Source organism: Lepidothrix coronata, unplaced genomic scaffold (assembly GCF_001604755.1).
Source record: "Lepidothrix coronata isolate B3197 unplaced genomic scaffold, Lepidothrix_coronata-1.0 Scaffold46, whole genome shotgun sequence".
Taxonomy (NCBI): domain Eukaryota; kingdom Metazoa; phylum Chordata; class Aves; order Passeriformes; family Pipridae; genus Lepidothrix; species Lepidothrix coronata.
In genome coordinates this window covers 2,178,511-2,193,041 of record NW_016690226.1, presented here as the reverse complement: position 1 = coordinate 2,193,041, position 14,531 = coordinate 2,178,511, and the positions used below count along the sequence as shown (strand labels likewise).

The 14,531-nt window shown below is 43.5% G+C and overlaps 1 protein-coding gene across 5 annotated transcripts in view; it reads right to left on the bottom strand.

The window, feature by feature from the left end:
• Positions 1-6,841, bottom strand: part of SLC22A15 (solute carrier family 22 member 15) — a 51,835-nt gene extending 44,994 nt beyond the window's left edge. For 4 of the 5 annotated variants that reach the window (XR_001874747.1, XM_017814814.1, XM_017814813.1 and 1 more), the window contains exon 1: positions 6,550-6,841. Coding sequence is in view for 4 of the 5 variants with exons in the window: in XM_017814814.1 (XP_017670303.1) it covers positions 6,550-6,636 (87 nt within the window). In the remaining variant the exon portion in view is untranslated. Of the gene's footprint in view, positions 1-4,548; positions 4,989-6,549 lie in introns of those variants that run through there. The other variant, XM_017814816.1, reaches the window with a different exon arrangement.
• Between the last annotated feature and the right edge of the window lie 7,690 nt (positions 6,842-14,531).

The following is a 14,531-nucleotide window of genomic DNA, read 5'->3' as shown; positions in this document are numbered from 1 at the left end:
AGGAAATTAGAGCATCTACAATGGAAGAAGCGCCACTGAGGAGAGCCTTGATGGTGTGCCTTGCTAGTGGAAAAACACAGCAATTTATTGCCTACAAAACATGGGCAGTTAGAGACTGTGTGTACACACGGGCAGGGAAGAAGGAAAGGGAGATAATGTGTCATAACAGAAATATGTTTAATGCTTTCTTTGCTATCCAGTAGAACTCCCTGTTAACTCCCAGGCTTATCTCCCAAGGGTGCTCAGAGGACAGACTGCCTAGATGGATTTTTTCAACAGTTTGCCAGGCTGAAAGACATCTTGATGAACAGCAAAAGATGGGATTTCTTCAGCTCCCACTGAATCTAAATACCATTCCACTGCACAAAATATTCTACATAACAATAACTTTATTATTAAAAATCTGAAAGCATCTCCCCATGTATTTTACCCACACTCCATATAAAGATGACAATCCCTCTTGACACAGTGCCTCCCAGACACCTTCCACTCCCAGTTGTTAAAAAAGACTTTGCAAAAAGCAAGACATTCATCCACAGCTCGAGTGAAGAACCCCAGAGCAAGTTCCTTATGACAACTTCACTCTTTACACAGCATGTAAACTCCTTTTTTTAAAAAAACAGTTGGGTTACTTTTTTAAATAGGCAGAACAACCTGCTTCCTTCCCTCTGTTGCTAGGCCTTCAGAATGCCTACTTCTTTGTGCCTCTCTCAGAACTCCTTCTTGCTATGCCCATCAGCAATAATTCTGTCAAGGTCTTTACAATAGCACAGTGAACAGGCACCTTATAGGACTGAACTGCACAAAAACTGAAGCCAGGCTTGTAAGTTAAATTGCAAAAGCTGACTAGAGGTGTTGATACAGACACATACACACCGAAAATGTGGTTCCAGTGTCAAGTGAAGGTAGTGAACCTTAGAAGAGCAAGAACATCCAGCAATTGTCAGTGGCACTTAAAACCACCGAAATATAAGCTCAATTACACATGCTTTGCAGTTCAGATGGAGTTGAAGAAGGGAAGGTCTTGAAGTTACAGCTCACTTTTCTTCTAAACCTTGTTTGCTCTGATCGTACTTATGCATAAAAATATAAAGCTTAGTTACATGAGAGAATCAAACTAGTGTAAGACAACATAAATTTTGAGGGAAGATGGAGATGTAGGTAGTTGATAAGGAATTCATGCCTTCCCTCCACTAAGGATTATTTTTGGAAAAAAAACAATAGCAAGTTAGCTATTTAAAATTAATCGGTAAGGAAGCAGTTGTTACAATCCAGACTTCCACATTACATCTGAGAGTTAAGGACCCCACTGCTAAAGAAGCATGTCACAACTCAGCATCGTTATTTCAGGTTTTCTGCAGAATACAGCACAATGTCTGCATCATCTGCATTCATGTTTTTATGGTTATAAGTATAACAATTAAAGATAAGTGATTGTTTCTTTTAAGGAACAGTTATGGATATGAAAGAAATAAGGGACTAAAGGATCAAGGAGTCTTGGTTAGCATCTAAATTGTTGAAATGTCATGTGACCAAACAACTACCTTTTTTTTTTTTAAATCCTTAGAAGATTTCCCCCCACCTAATTGAAGTAAATTGTAGGATTGGTCTTCACTTAAAAATTCCACCAACTTCCAGGTAGAAATATTCTTAGCTAAATGAGTAGCAGCACATCTTTCTGGATTAATAGTTTATACACTTCTGCATTATTTATGCCCATCTACTTTATTTTTCTTCCTAAGCAGGAATACACTATACCAGAACAAGGATTTGTATTCAGTGATGCAACCACTCTAAAAGCCTTCATCACATCCACAAGAAAAGCAAGAACATCCTTTATCATAAGCATGTTCTGAGCAATGCACAAAAAGATGGGGGAATATGAAGATCTCCTCAAGAAAAAAACTTGAGTCCCTACTTTTTATGTTTGTATTCATGCCACATTTGAAACCATCCCTCCACATATAAGTGACTCCACATTCTGCAACTGTTTTCCTGAGAATCAGAGGGACTTAGAACTCTTACTTCTTCTGCAGACATAAAGAAAAAAAGCCAAACAGTGAGGTAATCAAAGTGAAAGAAGGTTACACGGCAATTCTGTAAATCCTTTTTATATCTGCCACTTTGCTTACTTACCCTAGAGATACTTATAGTTGAACTGTGTCTTAAGTTATGGTGCAAGTAACTCTGGGTAAACATAATACCTGTAATGAAGCCTCTGGAACAACTGCAGCACACTATACTAGCAATTGTAATGCAACTTGTGTAATATCCCTCTCTTTCCTTAATTTTAAACTGTTCATTAAATTTCAGATTTGTTTTGCACTTCCAATTCAAATAAAGTCCTAATAGTGTGCATCACCAAGGAGAATAAGGTGTTCAATTTATGATCAATTCTGGCAAGTTCAAAGAATAGCTTAATATACTCAAGCAAACATAAGTATTAAAAGAAGATTCACTGACAAAGTATTTCATTACCGTCATTGCAACTACAGAGTTATGTCTCGTGCCACTAAAAGAGGTAGAATATGTAGAGGATGTAGATAAGAAGTGTCAAGAAACAGAGTTAAACAAGGCTACGTATGGGATTACATCTGTATCCTGTCAGAAAACAGACACTATTTCTTCTGAATTATTTCTAAATATTCGGGATGAACCTGCCTTACTTAAGTCACATGTCCTAGAATTTACTTTCCCTCATAACATTTGTGCCGATGGGCTGATTAAGGAGCATCTTTCTGCACTGGGATATTGTAATGATAGAAGTCATACATGATATTGTTGTCAACAGTGAAGAGATGTTAGTAACACTGCTCATTATAGCTGCACTGCATCAAGAATTCCTTTGCCTTAAAGCGAATTACCATTCAAGCAACTTGATGTAACTATCTCAACTGTTTTTCCATCTTTCCTTTAGTTAGTAATGAGTTCCTAAGATAGATGGAAAAACTACCCTTGGTAATTCTCCATACTGCTGTGCAATGCACATGCACTTGAGGCAAAGTCTTTTTCAGCTGTGCAAACAAGAACTCCCTTTTAAACTCTAACATGTTTTTAAAAGCCTTTCAATAGAGATATAGTAGGAACACACCTCCATTCTCACATTTCTCCAGGTTCAGTTTGGACTTGGGCAATCCTGTAGCTCAGATTCACTGGCAAAGGCAAACTTCTTTCAACTGCCTATATTGAATCATTAGAGACCAAGAAACTTATTTTTAAATATGCTTGTACGCTCTCAAGCATCCGATCAAGGTGTAAGATTTTGTCTCATGTTGCCACATGCACTAAATGAACATCAAAAGACCGTTCTTTAATAATACTTCAATATAATTTCTTCAAAAGATTGCGAGCACCCTTCCAGTAATCAACAGCTGTCAAGCAGTTACTTTGAGCTCAAGATAAAGTCTGAAGTTTTTAACAGTTACAAGTTCCCTTTATTTCTCCCTCACTCAAAGATATACTGGAAATGCAAGACTAGTCCAACCTCAAATTCACATCATTAGTCTATCTTCACATTCTTCAGGTAAGTTCAGTCTTTGTGTAACTCCATGTAATTTGGAAAAATGTTTTTCTACATTAGCTGTCATCAATCCATTATGAAGCTAGCAACCACTGCTACAGAACATTCCTAAAAATCTTCCAAGTTCCAATTAAGTCAGCAAATAAGCCAGGCATACCTTAATACAGTAACAGCTCAACAGGTAGCAGAGGAATAACAGCAGCAGGTAGCAGAGGAATAATACAAATCAGGAAAGATGAAAGAAACAGCCCACAAGACTTACACTTAATCTGGTTTTACAGTGATAACACACAAAAACATTTTTCTGACTACAAGCAACCTGAAGGGTTTTGCCAGAATGTCAGTAAGCTCATTCCACAGGTCAAGCCCCAGTTCATGCAAGCCCACACGAAAATTGACTCGTGGAAAGTCTCGCCCACACAAACCGAAGTGTTTGGTGCCTTAAAGAAGTTCTGTGACCTAAACTATGTTTGTAATTAGAATTCAGACCAGATATGTCGGCATGTCAATAAGACTGTGGTGGAAGTAGTTTACTGTAGAAATTTATATAAGAAAAACACTAAAATGAGGGAAAGCACTTAGAGAGTATGAAAGAAAAAAATCAGTAACATGCAGAGAAGAAAAAGCACAAAAGCCTACAAGGAAAGTTAGAGCATCTGCTGGGAATCTTAGTGGGAAGGAAAAGCACAGAGTTTAAGCACAGGATATAGGCATCAGAGATTAAGGGACTTCATACAGCAAAGATAAAAATATTTTTCACACATGGGATATTCTTTAAGAATGCAGAAATATTTTTTGTACCAACAGGCCAACACAAAAATATAGGCCAATGTGAAAATACAGGCCAACTGAGGGAGGACATGGAAAGGGACAGGCAAACAAGCAATAAAATGGAACAATAAGCCCATGGCAGAGTCAGTGACACAGACTACCAGGAGTTCTCATTCTGATGACAGATGCTGCATCAAGTCCACTAAAGGAGCCCAGGATTACCTAAATCTACATCACACACACCAGACATTACTTACCTTTGGGTCCATCCTCCAAATGTTGATGATAAACCAGACAAAAGACTAATACCGGTCGTGGAACCTGCCTTCAGTCTTGCTCTTGCACGTCCCAGTGACACATTATGTAATTTGGCACCAATAAAGGAACATAAAAAGCAATCAACCACCCAAGCAGTAACAAGTTGTATAAGTCCAAATCTATTCATGGACTGAAAGACAACAAACTTCACATCTAAATCCCTTACAGACTCCTGTGCCTGAATGACCTGAAGCAAAGAAAATATACCAATCAAAGGATTATCCTCTTTGGTAAAGTTCAAGAATTAAAAATAACACAAGAAGAAAAAAAACCAGACCTGTTACCATTTTTTCTTTAGTTATTCTGAATTAGTTCTAGGATTTGCAGTGATCCTTCTGTTTACTCCTCGCATGAGAAATGCAAGTTAATCCATTAAAAACAAAACAGACAAACACAAACATTACAGAACAGCTGACCTATACTACTTAAAATTCTGGAAACACAGAGCACTTGTCATGGCTGCAGTTCATTCCAGAACACAACCAGCACTGGAAGAAAAAGTAACTACTACTTCCTTAATTCCTAATCTTCAGTGAGCATATAAATTTTCTAGCCACTCCGCCAGCAGAACAAGCTTTAAGCAAAGTCTAATTTTAAAGGATTAACCAGCTAAATCAGTTAAAAAAGTAGGGAGGAAACAGAAACCTACAAAGCTTTTGCTGTTCATCACCATAGCTTTGCAACCAAGTAGGAGTTCCCCTCCAACAAGACTGGGCATCTGCATTTTCTTTGGTCATCTCATAAAGCTTCTCATTATTTCAGTCAGTCCCCTAGCTGCCAGGACAAGACATCTTGTGTCACAGCTCGGGACTGGAAGTTCTTGATTACTACAAAATACTGACCAGCAGAGGTGGGAAGACACTAAAATTCCCCTCTTCCCTCCTGCAGCTATTAAATTTCCACAGCGGCAGTAACCCAGCATTTGTCAGCCTAGCTGAATTTACAATTAAGCTTTTGATGCCAACCAGGAGTGAACCAGACTTCTGTCTGATTCAAACTTACTTCAGTCCTAGGCCTGACTGTGAAGGTACACATAACATTCTCATCTTCCACCCCTACCCTCATAGGAATATGCACAAAGATGAAGCAAAGTTGAAAGATGACAAACGTGGCTGCAGAGCACATCACTCGGTCATGCAGTCTCGGAAAGATAATCTAGCACTCCACTGTTACTTTGGAATCCACTTTTACCACAAAACTTAAGACAGCTCCAGTTTTGTATTTCACAGAATACAAACCTGACTACCCAAAATGTAGAGCCTCGTCCAAATACCTTATGGAGAGGCACTCCCCCTGCACTCCAAGAGTTAAGTCAAGGCAAGTCAAAGTACCATAAGCAGTCCTTACCTACCAGCTGATTAGATGAGACAATCTGCACACAGAGGTATCACTGACCACCTGTCACTTTATTGGTGAAAATCAAGCCACACACAACCTAGAAATCCCTAGCCTAGGCCATTAACTTTAGGTTGGGGAAAGTCACCTTCTTCCAGTCTAGCTCATGGAAACCTCAGCTTAACTTCACTCCAACCAGCCCTTCACCTGACAAACTCCAAACTCCTAATGGGCTCAGTGAGTGACACAAGGCACAACTGCTCAGGCAATGTGGCACAGAGAGCATCAGCCGCCCCAAATTCACTCTGTAGAACTTCGCCCTGCCTTTGGATAGACGTCACCTGTGTCCCAGGAGCACAGCACACTGATGCTGGATAGATCCAGAGCAGGAGACCAGCTATTGCCACAGCACAAGCCCTCCCATACCAGCCTTCCCACCAGGCAGCACTCACCGCAGGGACATCCACCCACCTCCGACAGGGAAGTACACCCGCCCAACACTCTGGAGGACGGCTGCCCACAGCACCCAGACCATCCCCCTCCCGGCACTGCCGCTCCCGCGGGCCCTCGGGACAGGGGCGGGAGGGGAGAAGGTGGGCTCTCACCTGGAGGAGCACGGCCAGCAGGACGCACAGATACACCTGGTAGGGCCCCATCTGCCCCACCAGCGGGAACGCCTCCTCCACCTCCATCCCGCTCCGCGACCGCCTGGCAGCGCATCCCCGGGGCGGGGCGGGGAGCAGCGGCCGAGCCCTCGCGGGGCAGCAGCAGCAGGAGGAGGAGGAGGAGGAGGAGAAGGAGAAGGAGGAGGAGGAGGAAAGGGCGGGAGGCGCGATGCGGCGCTCATGCGCAGGCGCCGGGAAGAGCAGCCTGGATGCAGCCACGTCCCTCCCTCTCTCCCTCCCTCCCTTCCTCCCTCCCTCCTTCTGTCCTTCTTTCCCAGGCGCCCGCCGGGGAAGCGGAAGCGCGCGCGGCGTTAGCGCACGCGCACGGCCCGGGATTAAATAATTTGGGGTGGGAGTGCGGGAGGTGGGGTGCGAGGGTTTGTGTGAGTCTGTGTGAGAGAGTTGAGAGGGTTTGCGGGGGCTGTGTGAGGGGTGTCAGGGCGGCAGCGCGGAGCTGCCTCGGGCTGGGCTGTGAGCGGGTGCGGGACTGGGGAGGTGGGTGCAGGTGGCGGGAGATGTTGTGCCTCCTGAGATGCAGCACCTCTGGTCCCAGCCGTTTGGAAGGGGAAGGGGCAGAGAGGTGTTACCCCTGGAGCCTTGGTTAGACCAAGGCACACGCTGGCCCTGCGGGTCGGGGGAGGAGGCTGCGCTGGGTCCGCGCTGGCCAGGTGGTTCTGGGGTTTATGGCATCCTTCGTGCAGCAGCTTAGCTTTCGTCATCCATTGAAGAGCACATCCTAAGAGCACAGTGGAGTTACAGTCTTTGTCCAGCGGGTTTGCACCTGTTAGGTTAGACATTAGGAAGAAATTCTTCACAGAAAAGGTGGAATCTCCACAGATAGTGGAATGGGCTGTCCAAGAGAGGTGGTGGAGTCACTGTCCCTGGAGGTATTTAAGGAAAGACTGGAAGTTGCACTCAGCGCCGTGGTTTAGTTGATGTGGTGGTGTTTGGTCATAGGTTGGACTCGCAGATCTCAGAGGTCTTTTCTAACCTAATTGATTCTGTGATTCTGTGTGATTCTGAACGGTGTTAGCCCTGTGTCTGGGAAGCTGTACCCACATAGTGCACGCTGCTTAAGTTCTATAAGTTCATGCAGGACCCTGAAATGCTGACAACTGTGGAATATTCTGTAATGATACATCATAGCATACCTGCTAGTAGTTGGGGGAAAAGAAAAAACTGCCAAATGTGGTGTAAGACTCTTGCGTAGGTGACACTGGAGGCCATTTCTGGACCTACACAAATCTTGCTGTTCTTGATTTAATGCCTGGTGAGGACATGCCTCTCTCTGTTAAAACAGTCTTTACAAAACTGTAATTATAATGTATTTTATGAAAAGCATTTGGACAGCATCGTGAACATGTGGTAGAATTTCTCACTTAAAAGTAGTGGGTCTGGTTTGTGAAGGAACACAAACTCTACTGCACAGGGAATGGAAGCGAGATAAATACATGTGAAATAGCAATATTCATGCAAAATGGCAATGAGCTTTTCATGGTCCATTTCCATTGTATCTTTACAATAAAACTCTAAGAACATGAAACAAATGATTATTGAGACTTTTTTACCTCATGGTACCAAGAAACAGCAGCAACATCTTTACGCTTGTGGCTATTATTGTATGAGCAACAGCTGGAGAGAAAGGAAGAGAGTTGTGTCGTGAGATATGACCTTTAGGATCATGCCAGGAGCCAGGAAATAATACGATTTCCTTGCTGTAAAAATCTTGGCAAATTGACAAGCATCAAAGCAATTTGCTCTTAATATGAAATTCACCTTTGCCCTAAGCACTTCTTTTCATATTTGAGGCTTAGTAGAGATTGATTAAAGGCAAAGCAGCAAAGGATTTCTGAAATGTCAGGACCTTTCTGCTGCTCACCCAACTGCAGTTGTCTCATTTTATTGCTCAGCTAAGATGTGGAGATGTCCTGGTGCTTAGGACGCTCTGTGTTCATCTACCCTGCATCCTTCCTGCTCTCCCAGTCAGTTCAGTCATACTCTATGGCAATCACAGCTTTATTCCAGCTTGCCCAGCAACAGGGAGAGCTACTGCCTTTGCCATCAAGCCCCCAGCCCCTCCTCAACTCTTGAGCAAAGGTGAACAGAGCCAGGGAAGGAGATGGTACTTGGCTCCCCATCAGGAAGGTACTGCCTCCTGCATTGCTGTGCTCCCTGCAGTCCCCAGGCATTTCTCATCTCATCCCTCTCACTTGGGACCTCCAGACCCCTGCCTGAGAGTTTTCCTTCCCAAGTTCCCTGCTTCCCTACAGCCACCCAAGCTACAGGCTCTGCCCGCTGCACAGGCAGCAATTAGAACTGGCAGCTCTCTGCTGTATTCACCTCCACGCGAGCTGCCTTTCAGATGGTGCTCTTGCTCTGCTCCTGCCATGGCTCTGCTAACGCCTCTGACTCTGCAGCCCCCAGTCCTGACTGTACCAAAGTTTACATGTTGGCTTTAGGCACATCAACATAGTGCAACAATGCTCTACACCTGCGGAGAAGAGCTGTTAGGGAGCTGTCTCCTCTTGTGCTGCTGCTTCCCAGAGTCCACTGGAGAATCATGAAGATTAAGGGACTGGAGCATCTGTCATATGAGGAAAGGCTGAGAGCTGGGACTGTCTAGTCTAAAGCAGAGAAGACTCAGGGAAGAACTTCCCAATGTGTGTAAATACCTGATGGGAAGTATTGAAGAGGAGGAGCCCAGGCTCTTCTCAGTGCTGCCCCCAAACAGGATAAGAGGCAATGGAAATAAATTAAGAAATAGCCATGAAACTCAATCTGAATACAATAATTTTTATGCATTTATTTATCTATACATATTACTGTAAGAGTAGTCAAACACTGGAACAGGTTGCCTTAAACAAGGTATGGAGTGTCCATCTGTGGAGATACTGAACACCCAGCTGGACATGGTTAGGGACAACCTCCTCTAGCTGACCCTGCTTGAGCAGAGAAGGTGGACTAGATGATCTCCAGAACTGACTTCCAATCTCAACTATTTTATGATTCTGTAGTTTATGTGTCACAACTATGACAGAGCCTCTCATATTCCCACTTCATTCTAAACCTTACAGATTTTGGTCACACCATCAAAAATGCCTGATTTTAGTAGGGATTTGGCTTTTCATTTTTTTGCAGTGTAATCTGAATTGTTGGAAGAAAGGGTGGTGTTTTGGGGTCAGCCTGAAGGTGGGACTTGGCAGGAGTGGATCTGTGGCGGACTGACCAGAGGTATGAAGCAAGGAAGCCAGGCAGAGAATAGGGAGAGGAGACGAAGAACTGACTAGGTGAAGTAAAATGCCCATTAACCATCATCCTAAACGCCAAACATGCAGGTCACCTCATGTCACATTCTGCAATGTCCATATGATGAATTTAGTGGAAAAAGAGCTTTTTCATCTTCCTGATTTTCACTGACAATTAAAGGTATCTGCCCAGTGAGGCCACTGGCTTTGGAAAGGATTAGATGCAATGTTTAGAGGTTTCAGCATTTTATTGACATAATGATAGCACTGCACTGCACTTGGCCAATGATCTGTCCTTGCTGGAGCCCTCAGATCTTCCCAGAGCATTATTGTCTGTGAAGTTCATTAATGTGCAATTTGCTTCCTCCTCGTCCTCATTAATAACCATGTCAAACAAGAATACTCTTAACAATCCTGTCTGTGGGGAATTTTTCTTTTAATAAGAGAGATTCAGGCTTCTTACTCAGCCATAAATATGGTATCCCCTAGACTTTTCCACATTGCTCCCACCCCCCCTCTACTACTGCTTCATGGGTTTGTTGCTCTGTAGAGGCTTACACATCAAATTCATCTGGGCACCCCAAAACTGAGTGCATGGCTTCTTTTTCAGATGCATTCAGCCCTTTTCTATCTGTACGTAATGATGACCCAGAGCACTCAAAGCACTAGATACACGTGAATGCAAAGGGATAACTCAAAGCTACCTTCCTCTCTGTAAAAAAAAAAAAAACAAACCAAACAACAGTTAAATCAGATATCTTAGAGCTAAAAACTCATTCTGCTTCATTGGCATTGTGTTTCCAGATTTGTTATATTCATTTGTAGTAGATTCTGACAATGGCTGTTAATTTTGCCTTAGAAACACAACCAATAACACAACACAACCTTCGAGCTGAGGATTTCTTACCTGTTCAAAGGGTGATCACACAAACTGTGGATTCAGCATTTAGCACAGCTAAAGATCTAAAGAAGATCTGATCCTGATGGAGGAAGATTCAGCTTGTCCATGAGTGGACTTTGTGAGTACGCTATGAAATTCCATAGCCCAGGCTGCTGTGGATGACTGAAGGTGAGTTCAAGTGAAGAATCAACAGGTACAAATTCATCTACAGTTTATCAACTGCAAAGAGGAAACACCTCTGTCTCTGGAAAGTCCCTGAGAGGCAAATTGTTCAAAGCTGGTATCTGGAGGAAATACTTACCCTCTCTTCTGATATTCCTGCCTAAGCATCAGCTTTTGGCCACAGCAAGAGATGGGATTTGGGTCAAAAAGATGGGATTTTGCTGTCCTGTTGCACAGCCAGTTTTCTTATCTTGCAGTTCATCAGGTTTCCATCCCCTCCTGACCTCCATTCCCTTAACTCACAGGAGGTTTCCAACACATCATCTGAGCTGAATGCTGAATTGCAAATAACTGAGCTCTAACTGAGGCAGTGAGAATGGCACCGGTAGGAATAGGTAGTGGAAACCTCTTCCATAATAATATAAGAGGGTTATAGTTCATAAAAACAGTTACTATTAAACAAGCCTGGGGCTAAAAGAGTGTTCTTTCTTTAGGATGAAAATAAAGCAGAGGTTCCTTGATCTCTTAACTTCATCTGATCCACAGCAAGATGACAGGAGCAATCAGAGGGTTGATGGTATCTGACAGAATGCTTGCCTTTGCTGGCCTCCTGTTATGGAAAATGAAGATTTTTCCAACCAGACTAATCAGCTGCACATTGCAGCTGGCTTACCGCATAAGACTGTGCAAAGCTAGCATATGGCTCATTACAATATACCCTGACTAAGTGTTCAGCCAAACAATCCACCAAGGCATTTTTGCTTCTCTGATGTGCTGTTTGCACTTTTTGCAAACAAAGCAACAAACAATTCCTTTGGAGGCAGTTTTCAATTTTAGATGAGGCTTGGGCATGCTGAATTTCTGTCTGAACTGTGAATGATGTTAGAAGCTGATTCCCTCTCCCTTCCTAGATGGACGTTGTCTGTTGCAAAACAGCTCCAGTTCAGGTTCTCAGGAAATCTGAGCTTGCTCACGTATCATGTATCTGTGGCAGTGGATAGTTGCTCTCAAGATGTCTCCCCTGGTCATGTCCCAAAGTGCACATCTGTGACCAACACCCTTCTTGGCCAACAGCCTCTGTAACTCCTGATCCTGCTCAGTTTCCCATCACTTAGACATTACCCGCAGTGTCCATCCTGGGGTGGCAGCTCTGGTTTCACCACAAACACCCTCAGGGGTTTCAGGCTGAGCAAAGGAGTTTATGAAGCACACCTTTGTGCTTAAACATAATAAAATCTTAGACTTAAAAACAAAAAGAAAAAACAATGTAGTCCTAAGAGACAGGATTGGCCACTATGGTGTCTCAGCAGTGACTGAGACAGAGATAACAATGTTGAACATTAAGGTGAATGCTTGTACCTCAAAATGGTTCTCTTCAACAGTTATGCCTCACTGCCTTTGAGAGAACCCATGTGTTCTTTGTAGGCTCTTTTCTTTCCAAGCAGCCATCATTTGGCTGGAGCAGTGTTCATAATCTTGACATTTATACTGTTCATTCTCTGCCGTGTCATCACCAGCATGCAGAAGATTCATTTGGACTATGTCTCTTGCTCTGGAGACTAATGACGATCCCACAGAAGTAAGCAGAAGCACTTACAGATGGTTTGTCTGGCAGAGACATCACCACTCTGGATTTGGAGGCAGAGAGGGCACTTGGCGAGCGATAGCTTCCTCACAATTTCCTCAAAATGCAAAAAGCCCATAACAAGGACATCCTCCTGGATTTCAGCAGCTATTCCTGTCCCAGGTGTGCCATGTAGTGCAGTACTGGTATTCTGCTCGGTATGTCTGGCCCCCCATCAAATTTGTTAACCACTGCTGCTGCAGGTTATCACAGGAGCAATCTATCCTTCAACAGAAACTCCAATCTGCAAAATAAGCCTTCTGTTCCTGTCCTGCCCTTGCAAATGAAGTGCAATAACTTAGGAAAACCCCTCAGAAATGAAGGTGTAAAGACAGCCAGGTGCCAGACAGGTGCTTGTAGTCAAAATTAGCAGAAGTTTGGAGACCTAAGAGCACTATGGAAGCAACATAGAAAATCTCATGAGACCCTTCTTGTCTGACCAGATGCGTTGTCACAGACTGTGCTATGTGGTTCTGGCTGGCACTAGCTCAGGGCTATCCAAAGTGTGATCTATGGAACCGTGTAGAGATACCTGAGGCTTCTGCACAAAAAAGAGGAAGCATCCATGGGTGACAGGATTCTGTATTTTTAGCTCTAGACATGGGAGGTAGGGGATGCTCATTATGTGAATAACCAGGATGCCACAGAGAGGTTTTTCTATAGGTAATAGTAGGGCATTTCCCCAGTAAGCAGGTTTGCACCCTGGGGGAGTTCCCAAGGCACAAAGGTTTTCTGGACTTTGTTTCTCCAAAGAACTGTACTTCTTAAAGTGATCTTGAAATCCTGTAGAGCATCTAGAAAAGATGTCTGCAAGGAAAGACCCTCACTTGATAATGCCAGGAAGGGACAGTGCCACAATCAGGCTTTCACAGCAAAGGACACTTTTGAAGCTTGGGCACCTAGGCCGTGGAAAAAGAGAATTTCATGTGCTCCCATTACCCAAGGAAATAGGACATTTCAAGTCATCCTTTTGTTCAGACATCCCAGTTCATATATGGGGAAAAGAAAAGACACAAACCCCTTACCCAGCACAGCTTCCCAGAGAAACTGCTGGCTTTGCCCTGCAGTTCCTGGACACCTACAGTCAGAAGGATTTCTCAGCTATCCACAATACTAGTTTTTATTTTTCCTTCAGAAACTTACAGTCTGCTGGAGGATATGAGTCAATGAGAGCAATAAAGTGAAACAGGAAGGCAGTAATGTGAATCCACATTAGTGAACAAGTGTGTCCCTGCCCATGTCAGGGGGGATGGAACTCGATGACCTTTAAGGTTCCTTCCAATCCAAACTCTTCTATGATTCTATGAAGTTAGGTGGATGCAGAAAACATGGAGACAACAGGGTTTTGCCACTGAGGTTAACAGTACAATACAGATGAGGTAAATACAATGGCACTGAACTGCCCTTACATCTAACGTGCTGAGAGATTTCCCAAGCACTCAGGTAGAAAGAGGTCCCAGAGCAGGCTTTCAAATGGAGTGGATTTGGACTATATGGGGTCTCTGCAGCAGAGGTGATGGAAAGGGAAAGTGCAGATGGTGTGATAGCTGATATTACACTGCCTTGACAGCAGGAAAGATGCATCACTGCCTATATGCTCAGGACCTCAGGAAGCCTGGAGACCTCAGTTGGGACCTTCTTGTACATTTGGTTTAGGATAACCTGGGAACCAATGCAACAGGATGGAAATCCATCTGGGGTCAAAACAGCTTTGTATAGCTGTCTGTGCAAAGAAACAACAAGTCTACATCTGAATTTTGAAGACATCAGGGCAGTACCAAGGCTGGCTGTACCACTGCTCATAGTCTGAACATTAGTAGCTCTTTCATGAGTGAGAGAAGGAACTGCTGGATAAAAATCACTTCAGCCTCACCTATTTTTTATTATGGAGTTACAACCAGATTTAACATAAGCTGAAATCACCCAAACACAACAGCTGAGCATAACCATTGAAGTAATTCCTAAAATAAGCCCAAGAACAAGGCTTCGC